The sequence below is a fragment of the Corvus cornix genome, chromosome 3 (assembly GCF_000738735.6).
Source record: "Corvus cornix cornix isolate S_Up_H32 chromosome 3, ASM73873v5, whole genome shotgun sequence".
NCBI lineage: Eukaryota > Metazoa > Chordata > Aves > Passeriformes > Corvidae > Corvus > Corvus cornix.
The window spans coordinates 24,023,138-24,037,278 of NC_047056.1; the positions used below are offsets into that span (position 1 = coordinate 24,023,138).

Consider the following 14,141-nt stretch of genomic DNA (forward strand, 5'->3'; position numbering starts at 1 on the left):
GTGACAGTCAAGAAGGAGATATATGGACCTGAACTCAAGAGCTCAGCCATGTACAATGTGGTTTCTTTGAAGAAAAGTTAACCAGTGGTAAACAGGGGCACACTCTCAATTATTCACCGTGGGGTTTTTTTTAGGCATTTACTGGAATTCTTTCAAGAAGAGTCTGCTCTGTGTGCTTTGCTGGACAGAATATGCAAAAAAAATACTAAATGCAGCTGGTTCTAATCCTCTGATAATTCAATCTACATGCATCCCTAGCTTTAACATGAACCAAGCCATCTGTAAAATGTTAGTTACATTAGAAGACGCAAATCTAGTTTTTGACCAGATCCGAGCCAATCAATATGTCTTTCTTTCTTTGATCTTTCTATTTTCTGGAATAATGGCAAGAAACCAAACCAAAGTCACCACAAAATCAATCCAAGCCTTAATACACTCTTAAAACTACTAGAAACAGTTTTTGATGAGGGGCTTCACTGCTGGTAGAGTTTCTCTCTTTGAGACATGCATTCCAGTGGTGATTCAAATTTTTCTGCTGAAATGAGAGGATAAACTGTACTTGCAATCATATAGCAAGCAGTAGGAATCCTAAAAAGGTATAAAAGGCATATATGGCTCTCCTTGGCTTATTTCAGATGAAATCCAGACCAAATTTATTTAAATAACCAGTAAAGACAATAGAGGAACTAAATGCAGGAAGAATGCTGAGAAAAAATAAACCACAGCCAATTCCAAGTACACCGAAAGAATTTTATTCATATTGTATATTCACATTACATTCAATAAGCACATTCATGTGCTTATTCCATACTCTCGCACTCCAGCTATAATGTGGTTCCAGTAACATTTACAGACAACAGTTTGTGTTTTAAAAGCCCAAGGTTGTTTTATTAAAAGCTAATGAATTTGCATGAGAAATGCCATTCTTTTTGTGAAAGTCCCTTTATGCATCACATAGTTTTCCTCCGTTTGTGAAACACATATTATCGAGCAGGATTTTCACTACCCCACATTTATATAAGTGAGAGATAGCTGAGTAGGAATGAGCATAAAGAACTGCTGCTGGAGTAGGGCAGTGTTTTGATTTTTCTTGGTGCAATTGTCCATGCAAGGGAGGGATGAGCAGAGTATGAAACTGGTGTCTGCCCACCAACTCCTCTCTGGACCTTGAGGAAAGAGAGTAACACTCAAAATGCCCTCAAGTTATTTTTTTGGCTACATACAAAGATTATTCAAATGCAGCTCTTCATTTTCTGCTGAAAGCAGCATGTTTTCAGCAGAACTCCTCCTATGTACATAAACCCATAAGGCACAGAAATCAAGAAAAAGATTACTAACTTGGGTTCCATGTCTGTTAAAGAGAGGCTGCTCTATTCCTCTAGTTGTCAGGCATAATTAATAAGTTTTCCTCCACGGTTTTAGGGGTTTTTTTTCCTCCCTGTTCCTACAGTCCTGTATTTTTCTTGCCATCTTATTAATGCTTATTAGCTTTACAATACAGCTTCTGCAGTCCTCAAAGTCAATCACTTTTTTACTGACATGGAACCAGCTAGAATAATTTAAAAGCTCTTCCAAACACCTGCTATTACAATCAAACCTCTACTGCTTCATTTACCTGAAACCCTTATAGTCTGTGTAGTGGTATTTTCATGTGAACTATTAACTAAGGTCTACTAGTGCCTGATGCTTTTTGCCTTTTCCACTTATCTGGTACCTTCACAGTCTCCTCTTAAACCAGAGGACTGGATGCTCCTCCCCTTCTTCCATGCTCGTAGAAGATTTGGGCAGACTCTGTTGTTTAATCCACTCTACTGGTGTGGTGTACCATGGAAATGCTTTTTTTCTTTTTTCCAGTTTTATGGTCAGTGCAGGTAACTGGTACTCCCTGCTCTGAAGGATACTGGGAGGCTGACATAGGTAGGGAGGGACATGACAAAAAGGACATTCAGTTCTGATCTCCTGGGCTCCAGAACATTACCTGAAGTACAAAATACACTAGCAATCATACTGAAATTAGAAAAATATGAGAGATGAGTCAATTCCACCTTTCCTATGCTGCCACCTGTCCTCTCCCAGCAAGATTCTGGTTTGACAGACTTTGTAGAAAGAACACTTAAAGGAGATTTTGATCTTCATAAATTGTAACAGCTGGAACAGCTCACAATGGTTTTCCACACGAAAAAAATGCTGGCGACACGTATAATCCTTAGATTTGGCAGAGCAAAATGGTATGTAGAGCCAATATAATTTGTCTGGTGCATCTTTTATTCAAAACCAAAATGTCATTTGGTGTCATGCCTACTTCAACCAAAGCAGGCAGAGATACAAAATGAGAGAGGAAACCTTTAAAAGCCTTACACAGAAACGGAGAGCAGTGGAACTTTGAAGTCACTATGAAGCCATTAGAAATTTTTCTGTTTTAATTTGAAACAAAGAACCTCCAGAATATCACTGTCAGTTGTGAAGTGGGACTGGAACAGACAGTCAACATGGCAGAGCCATCTGAGCCAAACAACCTCTTATATCTCACTGTAAAAATGAAGATTTTGAAAGGATTAGCAGAGTACAGAGGAAAATAAACCATTTAGAAACATTTAGAAATGTCCCCTGAAGAGGACTGAGTGTTCTGTTCTGAAATATGGTGAAGGAGTGTACAGCACATGAAACACCATTCATAATCTTACAGAAATGGTTAACTTGAGACATTTCTGTCAAATTTGACTCTGTGCTGTTCCTGTTTTCCTCAGCTATGAAGTCCTAAAGGAAACTTGCCCTTCATAGTTCAAGCTTTATTTCCTTAAAACATATTTATACCTCTGAAAATGTGGAGCTGCAGAACCCAATGCCAATGCCCTGAACTACCTGTGGAAATCTTACCTGCCCTGGTTGCTGTTCAAAGGATGAATTTATGAGCACCTGGATATTAAATGAAACTTTTGTCTTCAATGCCTGTCTCACAACAACACTAGTTTTTGAATGGCATTTTTCTTCCTCTCTTGAGAAGTATTGCCGTTGCCTGTGACACCATTTATGCATCACATGATGCTCAGGAAGCTATTTTCTCATACCTTGTCTTCAGTTTGCACATTCCCTGTATGCAGAGTACAACCTGGGAGCTGTGGCTCTGACACATTAAGGATTTTGTCAGAGCAGCACGTTTTTGAAGGACAAATGTCCTTATTCACCAATATTATATGTAAAACAAAATAAAAAGACCAAGTTGCTCTGGGCACTCACCTTTGCCTCCAGCACAATTTCCCAAGCATTACAAACCACGTAAAAGGACAAAGGATACTTCAGTGCCAGTCCAGAGAGACCTGAACCAAGAAACACCTTTCCAGGATGAAGATCACAGATTTGAAGATCATATGCCTGAAAGAAGGTAGAATTTTTGACTTTCTTATGTTTTCAGGACCAACTTGAAGAGATGTTAGCCAGTAAATGATTCAAAGCCTACCCACCCAAGTGAGGAAGGCAAACCCCGGATTTGGACGCACAGTCCGTGTTGCTGCCATCTGCTGTTTTCACGTGGAAACATGAAAAATTTCAAATCAGTTTTTCCCCCTACCACATTTTTTCAATTTTTAAATGCAGTCATATAAGCAAGATTAGAGGGAAAGCTTTCTTTTTTTGCAATTATTTATTTAAGAATGCTAATTTACTAATTGACCTGAGAAATTTTCCTTTAATTTACTTCTGCTGCCTATTTCAGGTCTGGGTTTGGGGTTTTTTGGATAGGTTTTTTTTTACATTAATTCCCATTTGAGCTAAAGGAAAAGGTTGTCCACTTCTGCAGAAAAGCAAAGAAAGCAGATTAATAGGGGAAATAATGTATTCATTTGGGTGTATTATATACTTTCTATGAGTAAATTTTAATTGGATGACTTGCATAAATGGAATGTAAATTTGTCTAGAGCACAGCATGGGTTTGGTGCTTTAAAAGCCAAAGTTCAACTCCTGATGTCATTAATTAGGAACTATAATTAGTAAATGTAGGGTAGGTAAAGGAAATTGAAACAAATGGGCTTCATTAACTATTCTTCAGGCACAGGTAAATATGAGTTCATTCACTGCAACTGTGCACTGCATGCCTGAGACAGCCTAATTAGGAATAAAGTAATAATCTACTGCCTTTGACTACAGAATATCTAACTCCCCTGGTTACATTTGTTAGGGATCCATGGCTAGGAATCACGGTGCAAGGCAGGTTTGAAGTTTCCCCTTTGAGCTTTTACAATTTTGGTCCACAGAAAGATCAAATATCACTGCCCCTGTTTCACTATGAGCCTGACTGATGTTGGAGGTCTTCTCAAAGCAGGAGATAGTAAGCTGTATCATTTTGATGACCATTAAGAAACCATTAAATTAGAATTGCATTTTCTTGATTAATTGTGATGATCCTAATCTTATTAATTCACAAAGACACAATCAGTTGCCTCATCAGACTTTGCAAGTGATACACCATTTCTGTATGACCCATCTGAATGGTGTGTGTCCCTGAGCTGGGCAGAAGCTCCTTCCTAGAGTTACATCTTCTCCTGGGGCAGTAAAGTAAATGTCTGATACTGCAGATATGGAAGATATCAATGCCTGAAAGCTCAGTTGTACATTGTTGGTATCCAGAGAGCAGCCTTGCCCTTAATCAAAGTTATCTACAGATAGATATTATTGCAAAATTATTATCTTTAAATGGCAATAGGTTTTTTCCACTTTATTTCAGTTTAGCCCATGCTGACCTGTTTTTGGTCTTCATTCTCCAGCTTATGTCTTACACTAACACTTACCTTGTTGGTGCTCTCAGCCTGGAGAACAGAAGATGATCACTGTGCTGCTCACAGAATTAGGGTGCTAACATTATCCTTTCTAAAGGAAAACGTCCCACACCTGCTCTGGTGGCTAATAACCAGGCAATAGGGTGGTTGTCACAGCTTAAAAAGGTAGAAATGGAAATAGGAAAGAATCCCAAACTCCCAGAGGTGACAAGGCCAAACATAAGAGATAAATCTGTTGCTGAGTACAGCATAGCTGAAAGACAATAAAAGATTCCTTAAACTGGACAGAACAACAGGACAAAAGAAAAACAAAATCTCCTAAACCACATCTGTTCATTTTTTATTATGGGGTGGGCTGCAGACTGCCAGCCTGTTTTAAAATCAACACTTCACAGCAAGAAACTACACAGTAATGTATCACTTCTCTGCAGGCACTTCCTTCCCCTGACAAATGGTTCAGGCACAGTAATCGCTTAACCAGAACTGCACTGAGGGGCGACCAGCACTGAGAGAGAAGGATCTATAGGAAATAAATCTGTATTTATTTACAGACACATACACAGGCACACAGCTTATTCTGCAGAGCAGCTTCTTATTGTGGAAAATGAGCTGTATAAAATGCAAAGCTACGGGAGATGTTTTAACACTCAGGGGAAAAAAAAATAAATTCCACATTTATTCTGTCCCCAAGGGGGATGTCCATAAACTTCTCTGCCGAAAATCAGCTCCTCTTCCAGCAGTTTTAAGACTTACTAGTTAGCACTCCTTGTTAACCTGCTAGCCTTACATTTTCCTAATTTTTCTAAGAAAGAAGAACAGAAAAGGGATTGTTCCAGAGATCATCATAGTGCTCCTGAGTACAAGCTGAAGCACATTTTTTCCTGAGGCAGAGAATAAACTGCACCCTAATGTAAATGGCTGATACAAAGCCAATACACCAATTTATGCCTCAGCTAAATCCTTAACTTAGCACTTATGTAAGACATTAGACTTTTATAGCACTTGGACCAAGGTAGGAATTCATGAGGAGCTCACTAATTTGAGAAAACAACTTGTGTGCTTTTCAGTATGACAAACCAGACCACTTATCCAATTAGAGAGAGATGAAGGAAGATAAATTCTATTTTTCCAGCTTTCTGAAATGTTTTTCAGATTTCCTCATTTAATACAAGCTTGATACAAAGCTGCAGAATAAAATTTTTAAGCTGCTCTCTAGTAAAATGCTAAGCCTTTCCCCTCATGAGAAAAAAGGTATTGTGCATGCAGGGTATTAACTATCTCTGCTCGAATTCTGCCCATTTTTAAATGCTTACGAATCACACCAAATCTGCTCATTCCCCACCAGGGCTGGTGAATGAATTAGCACTAGAGCTCTGCTATTTTTCTCTTACTCAGTAGTCACATTTGTAGGAGACTACTATTTTTTTAACACATTACTGTAATGATGGGAAATTTAGCATAAGCTAAGAGAGATCTGTAGGTTCTACACCTGAACCAAAATGTGCATTTAATGAGGACCTCAGGAAATGATACGGTCCTTGCCAAAGTGTCATTAATGGCTTGGAACTGAAATTTTGGGATAATCAACACAAAAAAGCTGGATTTTTCAGGATATGGATGCTTAGCATATCCTCGAAATGAAGCCATCTCTACTAAGTTTCCATTATGGAGACCCTCACAAATCATAAGTATCTTTAAAAAATTTTTGGCTTTTTGGACTGACAGTAAATTGTATTTGTGCTATTAAATGAAGACATCTCCGAACATTTGGGAACAACTTTGCAAACTGTGATGAAAATCTATTTGCAATAAACTGAGAAACTAGATATGCAGAAGTGAAACAAAGATCAGCTCTACATAGCTGCAAAAGTCAACCTCTACGAGTTTTTATGTTAATCAGCAATGAAGTAGTAGCACTATAGAGATAAGACTATGATCCATACTCCTCCTACTACAAAAAGTCTACCTAAACAGAACTTAGCCACTGGAAAGCTTTTGGCAAACTGATATTTTTGTTTTGGAAGACAATTTCTGTTCTTACTTTTTAAGACAATGGGAGAAGACCAGGGGATGCTTAGGCATGCTTTAACATTAGACCTCTAGGAACAGTTTATAAAAATTGAGTGAAGCACGTACACAGCAATATCAAGACTGGCTTCTAAAATGCATTCTACAGGAGCAGCTTGGTGTCTTTAACAAATGAATGAGGATAGACACAGCAGATGAATTAACTAACATTTAAAAAATCCTAGGTCATATTTTTGTTAAACACATAATTAGAAGCCTTAATGGAAGTTCTCGGTTCTCAAGTCCCTGACAAGTCTCTTAGTGCCTTCCAGCCCATTCAGTGTTACAGGTGCTGATTCATGCCCCTGGGTGATTTAGAGGGACTGAATCTTTGGCTGCTTATTGGGGGAGGCAAAATCCCAGCCCAGAAAGAAAAACAGCAGAGATTCTGTGTTGGAGGTAAGAGAAGTAACCTCTATAAATCATGAAGGAGTAATTTAATTTTCCTCTAGGTCAGGCATCAAATCTTTTCCCTTACGTCAGTGACTCCTGGGTACCTGAGACTCACTTGAGAGAATTAAAAATATCCAATACCTTATGGCAAGGCAAAAAAATTGTTCTCAACGTTGATCTTCAAAACAAGGCATCATAAAGAACCCCACCTATCTGCAAAGGACAACATCTCAAACGAGCATGGGGAGAAATCCTACACCGATTACACCATCAGCTGTGGGGCACAGCTGGTTACAAATAGCATCACCTCTTCTCCTTTTCCCAGGTCTGCAGGTACAACAGGAGAGAGGCAGGATCAGACTTCTGGGGCTGGATCAGACATCAGGCTTTCTGACTGCTCATTACCATCTGGGCTCTTGCTACTCACCCTGAAGAGGTGCACCAGAAAAGCTGCAGGAAGAAGACGATGAGTCCTATGGGAAGTACATTTCTCTTTCTAACCAGTAAGATGAAGTGGCTCAGGTTCAGACTCCCGACTTCATGTACAAGAATCTCAGCAATTTCATTTTCAGTTGTTCATAATTTTTATGTTTGCTCAGTGGAAAAATGCTTAAATGTAATTTACATTCAAGCCACCAAAAGGTTATAAACAATTCCCAGGCCGAAGGCTGCCAAACCATGTCAATTCAAAAAACCACCAAGACAAACACAGGTATTCTTTCAAGAAGTACTTTTCAAAAACTTGCAGTCCAAGGAAAATGTGCCAGAGAAATGAAACAATGGGGAAAAAACAGCCTATTTCCTTCAAGGGCTGTGTAAATATATCTGGAATGTGTGTAGCCTCCACTGTGTACTTCAGGGTGACCTTCTGCTGGGGTTTGCATTTTCCATAACTTCCCTCTGGTAAGAGAGAGACTCTGTGTGTACGTCCAGGTGCCCAGCTAGGGTCTGTCAGTCGTGCCTGCTGCAGTCAGCACCACCAAACTGATTTAGTGCAGCTGAGGCACTGGCTCCTTGCTCACCAGCTATTCTGAGAAGCAGAGCTCAGGCTCTGCCTGCCCCAGCACTGGTCCAGCTGCCTCCTGAGCCAGTGGGAGTCACAATGGATCGGGCTGCAATGCAGGGAAAGGGAAAGCTGCAGGAAAGAATTTAGATCTCCCAAACTGTGAATCTGTCAAACTGATGTAAAATTCCTGCCCTGTGGTATCACATTTATCTTCCTCTATTTGCTATCTATATGTGCAATAAAGGACTGGATTTTTAGCTGATTTGAAAATTGAGATGGGATATTCCAAGTTTACTCCAATCTTGAATAGCGTTATCTTTCCTTAGCATCAAAACATAAATTAGACAGAGACAATCACTGAGCTTGTTAAACTTTGTAACAACTCTGGGTCATGTTTTTGAATCACTGTCAACAAAGAAACAGAAGTTAAACCCCTTAAAGCACTATACAATTTGTCCCTCCTCCAAGTCAAACATTAGTACCATACTGGAGGTAAGAAATCACCCTTTCTGAGGGTTTGCACCTGGAACAGTCATACTGTTAATCAGTTTACAGCTATGTTAAATAATTTGCCAGTACCTGTCTGAAACCTACATAAATAAGAGTATTTTTTCTGTAATTATAAGTTCTTCTGCTCATCAGCTAAGTAAAATTGTTTAAGATTATATACACGTGGCCATATATGTATTTACTAGAGATTTTTCTTCTGCTAAAGTTCTGATTGTGTCTTATCTATACTGCTATTACATCTGTTGTGTACACCACAAAGACAACCAATAAATAAATTAATGCTTCAGTCTAAACCCTACCTAAATTTACACAGCATGCAGAACTTGGCTTAGACTGAAGAAATAAACATAAGAATTTAAAAGCTGGAGTTTGTCCTATTTTTTAAGTTCTGCATAATGTTTGCTCTTCAGACATTCCTATAACAAGTCACATTGAGATAAACTTCCTTTTCAAATTCCTCAGTTTTGTTCTGTTCCTTAACTCTGCAGTGATATAGCTTTACTTTTAAAATACTGGAACCAAATCTTGGGCTTTCAACAGTACTCCATATTCATGTTCAACATAAGATTATGGCGAACTGGTTTTCTTTGCAGCTCTTTAACCTTTTTGTATACTTCTGTGCAAGCTCTGCACAACACAGCTAATCAAAGGTATTAATTCAGGCTCCTAACCAATTTCAGTACGGATTAAACATCTAGATAAGGATCTATGATGCCATCTTCAGTTCTGAACCTCCATTTCCAGTCTATAAAATAGAGGCAACACTTAAAAACTGAAGGATGTTTGCAATACCTCAGTTACAGGTGTATCTCAAGGATGGTTTTGAAGAGCTGAAGGCAGCAGCTGGACTTGCTTTGTTCGGTTGGGGTTTTTTGTTTAACAAAACAGCATACCTGATGCACACAAGTCCCACGTGAAGAATTTACATAAGGCTCTGCCTCCAGGGAAGGGACTTTTTTTCTGAAGAAAATTGTGCACAGGTTCTGAATTCTCAGGGCACTTTTCCTTTCCTAGCTTGAGAGATTTCTCCCTGTACTCCCAATGCTCTGAGCATCTTGGAAACCTGCCCTGAGGCAGGCAATAAATAGGGGGTGGGGAGAGAGGACTGGAGCTGTAGTGCCTGGTTCTTCTTGCTTTTGTTTGTAAAATGAAGCATTTTAAAGGGAATTTTGACTGGACTATACTGACTGCAGGAGCCATTTCTCATAGCTAAAAGACCACGAAAGTAGCCTACATACAGCTGTTCTACAACATACTCTGTGTGCAGGTAGGTACTCTAACACCTGTTAGGAATTATGTCCAGAACTTAGAAGCTAATGGTGGCTCATTTATAGCAGATCGATTGCAGGGCATCTTTTTTGACAAGACTACAGGATGCATGATGCTGGATTATTAATGTAGTTTTGCAGGCAGCTGCACTCATTCATTGCTGTGGCAGCTGTTCAGTAAAATTTGCTGGAAAATCCAGTGGAGATTAGGTTTTGATGAAAAATTTCAAGGCGCTTTTCTCTAATGTGGGCGAGCATAAACCTCCTGGGTTTATTTAATATTGCAGATCAGCAAGATAACGATGCTTTTGCCTAAGCGGATGGAAGGTGCTGGGAAATGTGGGCTGCTCCCAGCAGGTCTGTGCTGCTCTCCAGCTCCGCCGTCTCCCCAGTCCTGTTCAACAACATCCACAGCCTGTCATTAGAGGGCCCAGCTACAAATGCCAGGGACGTGCTCGTGAGGCAATTACCCACGTCTGTGTGTAACTGCAGCACTAGCCTTGAGTGCATTACAGGGAAATACTTATAGCAAAACAGGATGTTGCGATTGGTACGGAGCTTTTCCTGACCAAGGAGAAAGTGCGTCATGCAACTTGATGATGTTGTTTAACACACGAAATCGCCTTGGCTGGGCGATTAGATAGTATGCAGCATGGCTGACTTGAATTTCTGGTCCTGCTTTTTTCCCCTCAGCATCAAGCACATGGCGGGAAGTTAGAGGAGACGGTCAGGAACCCGGCTGGCTGGAAGCGCCGGGAGTGGCTTATGCCCGGCTGCAAGAAATGCGACGGTACAGAAGTGACAGTTCCTCTGGCTTAACTTCAGTGAGGAAAAACTTCCCCGAACTAGTATGAGCGAGCATTTTGAGATTCAGCTAAGAAAATCTGTTTTGGTTGCTGGGGTGAATACTTTTAAGTCGCCCAATTAACTCTCCCACAGCCCGCCCGACAGCACAAGCTTTTGAAGGTGATCCGAGGTGCTGCTCCTGGCCAGCCCACGCCGGAGAAGGCACGCTGGCCCCGGCACTGCCGCTGCCCCGGCCGCGCCCCGCAGCGCGTTCCGTGCCCTCCGCGCTCCCCGCAGCCCCGCGCCCGCCGCTCTCGCGGGAGCCACGGCCCGAGGCGCTGGGCGCTGCCCGCCCGCCGGCGGGAGCTGCGCGGCCGGCCCGCCCGCCCGCAGGGGAAGCGGCGGCTGCCAGGGCGGGCGGAGTCGGAAGCACGACAGCACGGGGCGCTGGGGCGGCGCTGGCGGCGGGGGCGGGAGCAGCTCGGCACTCACTGCCGTGCTGGGGTCGCGGCGCAGGGACGGAGCCGGGCAGCGCCGGCCCCGCAGCAGCACCAGAAGCAGCAGCAGCGGCAGGCGGAGGAGGAGGAGGAGCAGTCGCCGGAGCCGCCTCCCGCCGCCGAGCGCGGGGAGCCGCTGGAGCCGCTGCCCCGGGCGGCTTGCGAGCGCCGGGCTGCGGCGCCGCCGCTGCCTGCCGCCGCTGCGCGGGTGAATGAACCTGTCCCGGCCGACCACGACGGCGGCTTCGCCTCGGGCTCCGGCACCAGCCTCCCCCCGTACAAGATGGACGGTTTCGCCGGGAGTTTGGGTGAGTGGCGGCGGGACGGGACGGGGCGAGGTGCGGGCAGCCCGTGGTGCGGCGGGGCCCGGGGCGCGCACCTGCGGCCGGCGGGGATGCCGGACCCGCGGGCTGGGACTGCCCGGGGCCGGCCGGGCCGGTGCGTGCGAATACCGCCCGCGGCGGGAGGGGAGGGGATGCCAGCGCGAAATCTGGTCAGCTTCAAACCATCTGTTGCGAGAGCTCCGGCTGCACTTGCCTTCTTTGTTCTTCTCTCGCCGTGGGTTTGCGCTTCCCCCAGCTAGTTGCTTGGCTTTGGGCTGATGGCTCGGCTTAGGTTGTTACGGGTTTTTTTAAATGTTATTTTGTTTTACGTCTCTCCCTTTTGCTCCGGGGCGGGAGGGACGCCGTCGGTCCGGGCGCAGCGGGCCCGGTGTCGCAGCGAGAGCCCCGGAGCGCCCCGGGAGCCGCGGGCAGCTCTACCCTGTCCCGGCTCGGGGCGGCTCCAAGGGGATCGCAGCACCCCTGGAAACTTGGGGGCGCTGGCGGCATCCGTGGGAATGCTAACGGGGCAGTCGGCGCCTTCCCGGTGTCCGAGCATCCGTCCGTGCGCCCGAGGAGCCCTCCTGCCTGCCTGGGCGGCAGGTTCCTCTGCCGGGAGCCGTGGCGTGATCGAAAATACTTACTGCTTGCTCATGTAATGTTGCCAGAAAACTGATAGGCTGCGCTCCCTTCAGTTTTGTGAAGGCTGCGGCAAATTCTCATCAGTTTCTTGAAGCAAAAATACTTCACCAGCCCAGTTTTTTACTTGTTTGGGGGACAGATTGCATGTAATACTAAGTTGTCCTGATTACAAGTGTGAACTGAAAATGTATCCAAATGTAAGAGTTGTAAACCATGTAAGTTTCTAGTTCTGCGCATTATAAGACCATTGGCTTTGCAGTGCTGCCTACCTGCTGCTCTCATCGTTTGGTGCCGCTGCATCTATTGCAGGCATTTCGTGATCAAACTCACTCCATCTTTTGTAGAATAATAAATCTGTGCCTTTTAAAAATAAGATAAATAATTTTTACATCGCTCCCATAAAATCTGTAGTAACAGTGAATAGTTCTCAATTTTCTGGAAAAATTGACTCATTTAAATACTTCTGAGTGTGATCCTAACCTTTCAAGTTTTTGAAATGTCAACTCCAGCATTTTGGGCATCTGTCCAAACCAAACTGGTGCACCATAATTAACAGTATGCTTTGGTAGTTTGGCTTTTTGCCAGATATACTGTCCTTGCTCAAGTAACTGCCATGGCCATTTTAGATCTGGCGATCAGAAAGCGACACATGGAGGAATTGCACGGGTTCTGTTCCCTGTTTTCAGAGGGAAGATTGTGCCTGTGGGTGACATATGCAAATGTGGCATGGTTAATATTTATGAACCTCTTAACCCAGCAGAGGAACGAATCACCATATCAAAGCACACAGATACTGCTTTTAACTCATGCAGTATTGGCCCCGTGAGGTCGATATTTAGAAATAACTGTTTTCTGTTGGAAGTAGGAAAAACTCAATTATGAAATAATAAAGCTTTCCTTTCTCGCGCGGAGTTTGCTCGCTGAGCAGTGGCACGGGACCATCAGGTGGCCCAGCACCTTGTGCTGGAGCTGTGATGGGCTCACTGGGGCATCCCATGTGTCTTATTAAGGGGGGCTCCATCTGGACCTTTAATTTGTTTCACTGTTTGTTCAGGAAGGCACTGTGATTTTATTAGAATTTAATGAGGATTAAGCTCAGCTCAACCTTTTAAAGTGTGTATTATGATAGTCACTGCTGTTTGGCCTTTGATTTTGCTTTTGTGGCAAGCACTGGTGCTCAGAGGTTTTCTGGACTTGGGCTGAGGAGAGGGCATTCCCAGAATCTCTAGCTTTGAAGTGTGGAACTTTACGTGACTTTTTTGTTTCCAGGTTTGAATCATGCTGCTTAGTCCTCTTCTGTATTTATAATCACTTGTTGGCTGTTCTAGCTGCTAATGAGCACATAGTGTTCACAAAGATGTGTGAATTGTTCTGAGACCTTTTTTTTTTAAAACATCTCTAATTAAAATCTAATGGCTTGAATTTAATTAGCTGTCTGCTAAATGTCTTTTAGGAAGGCCATAAATTAATGTAATTTAGAATGAAATGTAAAAATTAATTAAAATTATTGTTGGCAAAACTGTGCTATCTATGTATGTGCATGCTCAACCAGTCAAGCAGGCTTATTAGAGAGCGAGTTGTCCTTTTAATGCCTCTTGTCATTATCTGGAAGGCGAAATGTTATTACAGATTGTGCCCTCTAGCACGGGCAGAAATACCTTCTTGCATGTCTCTTGCAGTTGAAAATACTTTACGCAGCTGTTTTCTTTTGGCTTCCACATTGAAATTTTTATGAGAATAAACAGATGAAAGAAACCATTTTATATGTAATTTAGAAAATTGTTTTGGTTATTGGCTTAGTAAGTGCTTATGTAGCACTCTACTTAAGAGTATACAATTACTGTATACAGTAAAAAAAATCTGTATGTTATGAGTTAACT

At 42.8% G+C, this 14,141-nt stretch overlaps 1 protein-coding gene across 1 annotated transcript in view; it reads left to right on the forward strand.

The window, feature by feature from the left end:
• The first annotated feature begins 11,261 nt into the window (after positions 1-11,261).
• Positions 11,262-14,141, forward strand: part of EML4 (EMAP like 4) — a 149,301-nt gene continuing 146,421 nt past the window's right edge. Inside the window, exon 1 of the mRNA XM_039568470.1 lies at positions 11,262-11,607. Within this exon, the coding sequence (XP_039424404.1) occupies positions 11,583-11,607 (25 nt within the window). The 5' untranslated portion in view covers positions 11,262-11,582. The remainder of the gene's footprint in view (positions 11,608-14,141) is intronic.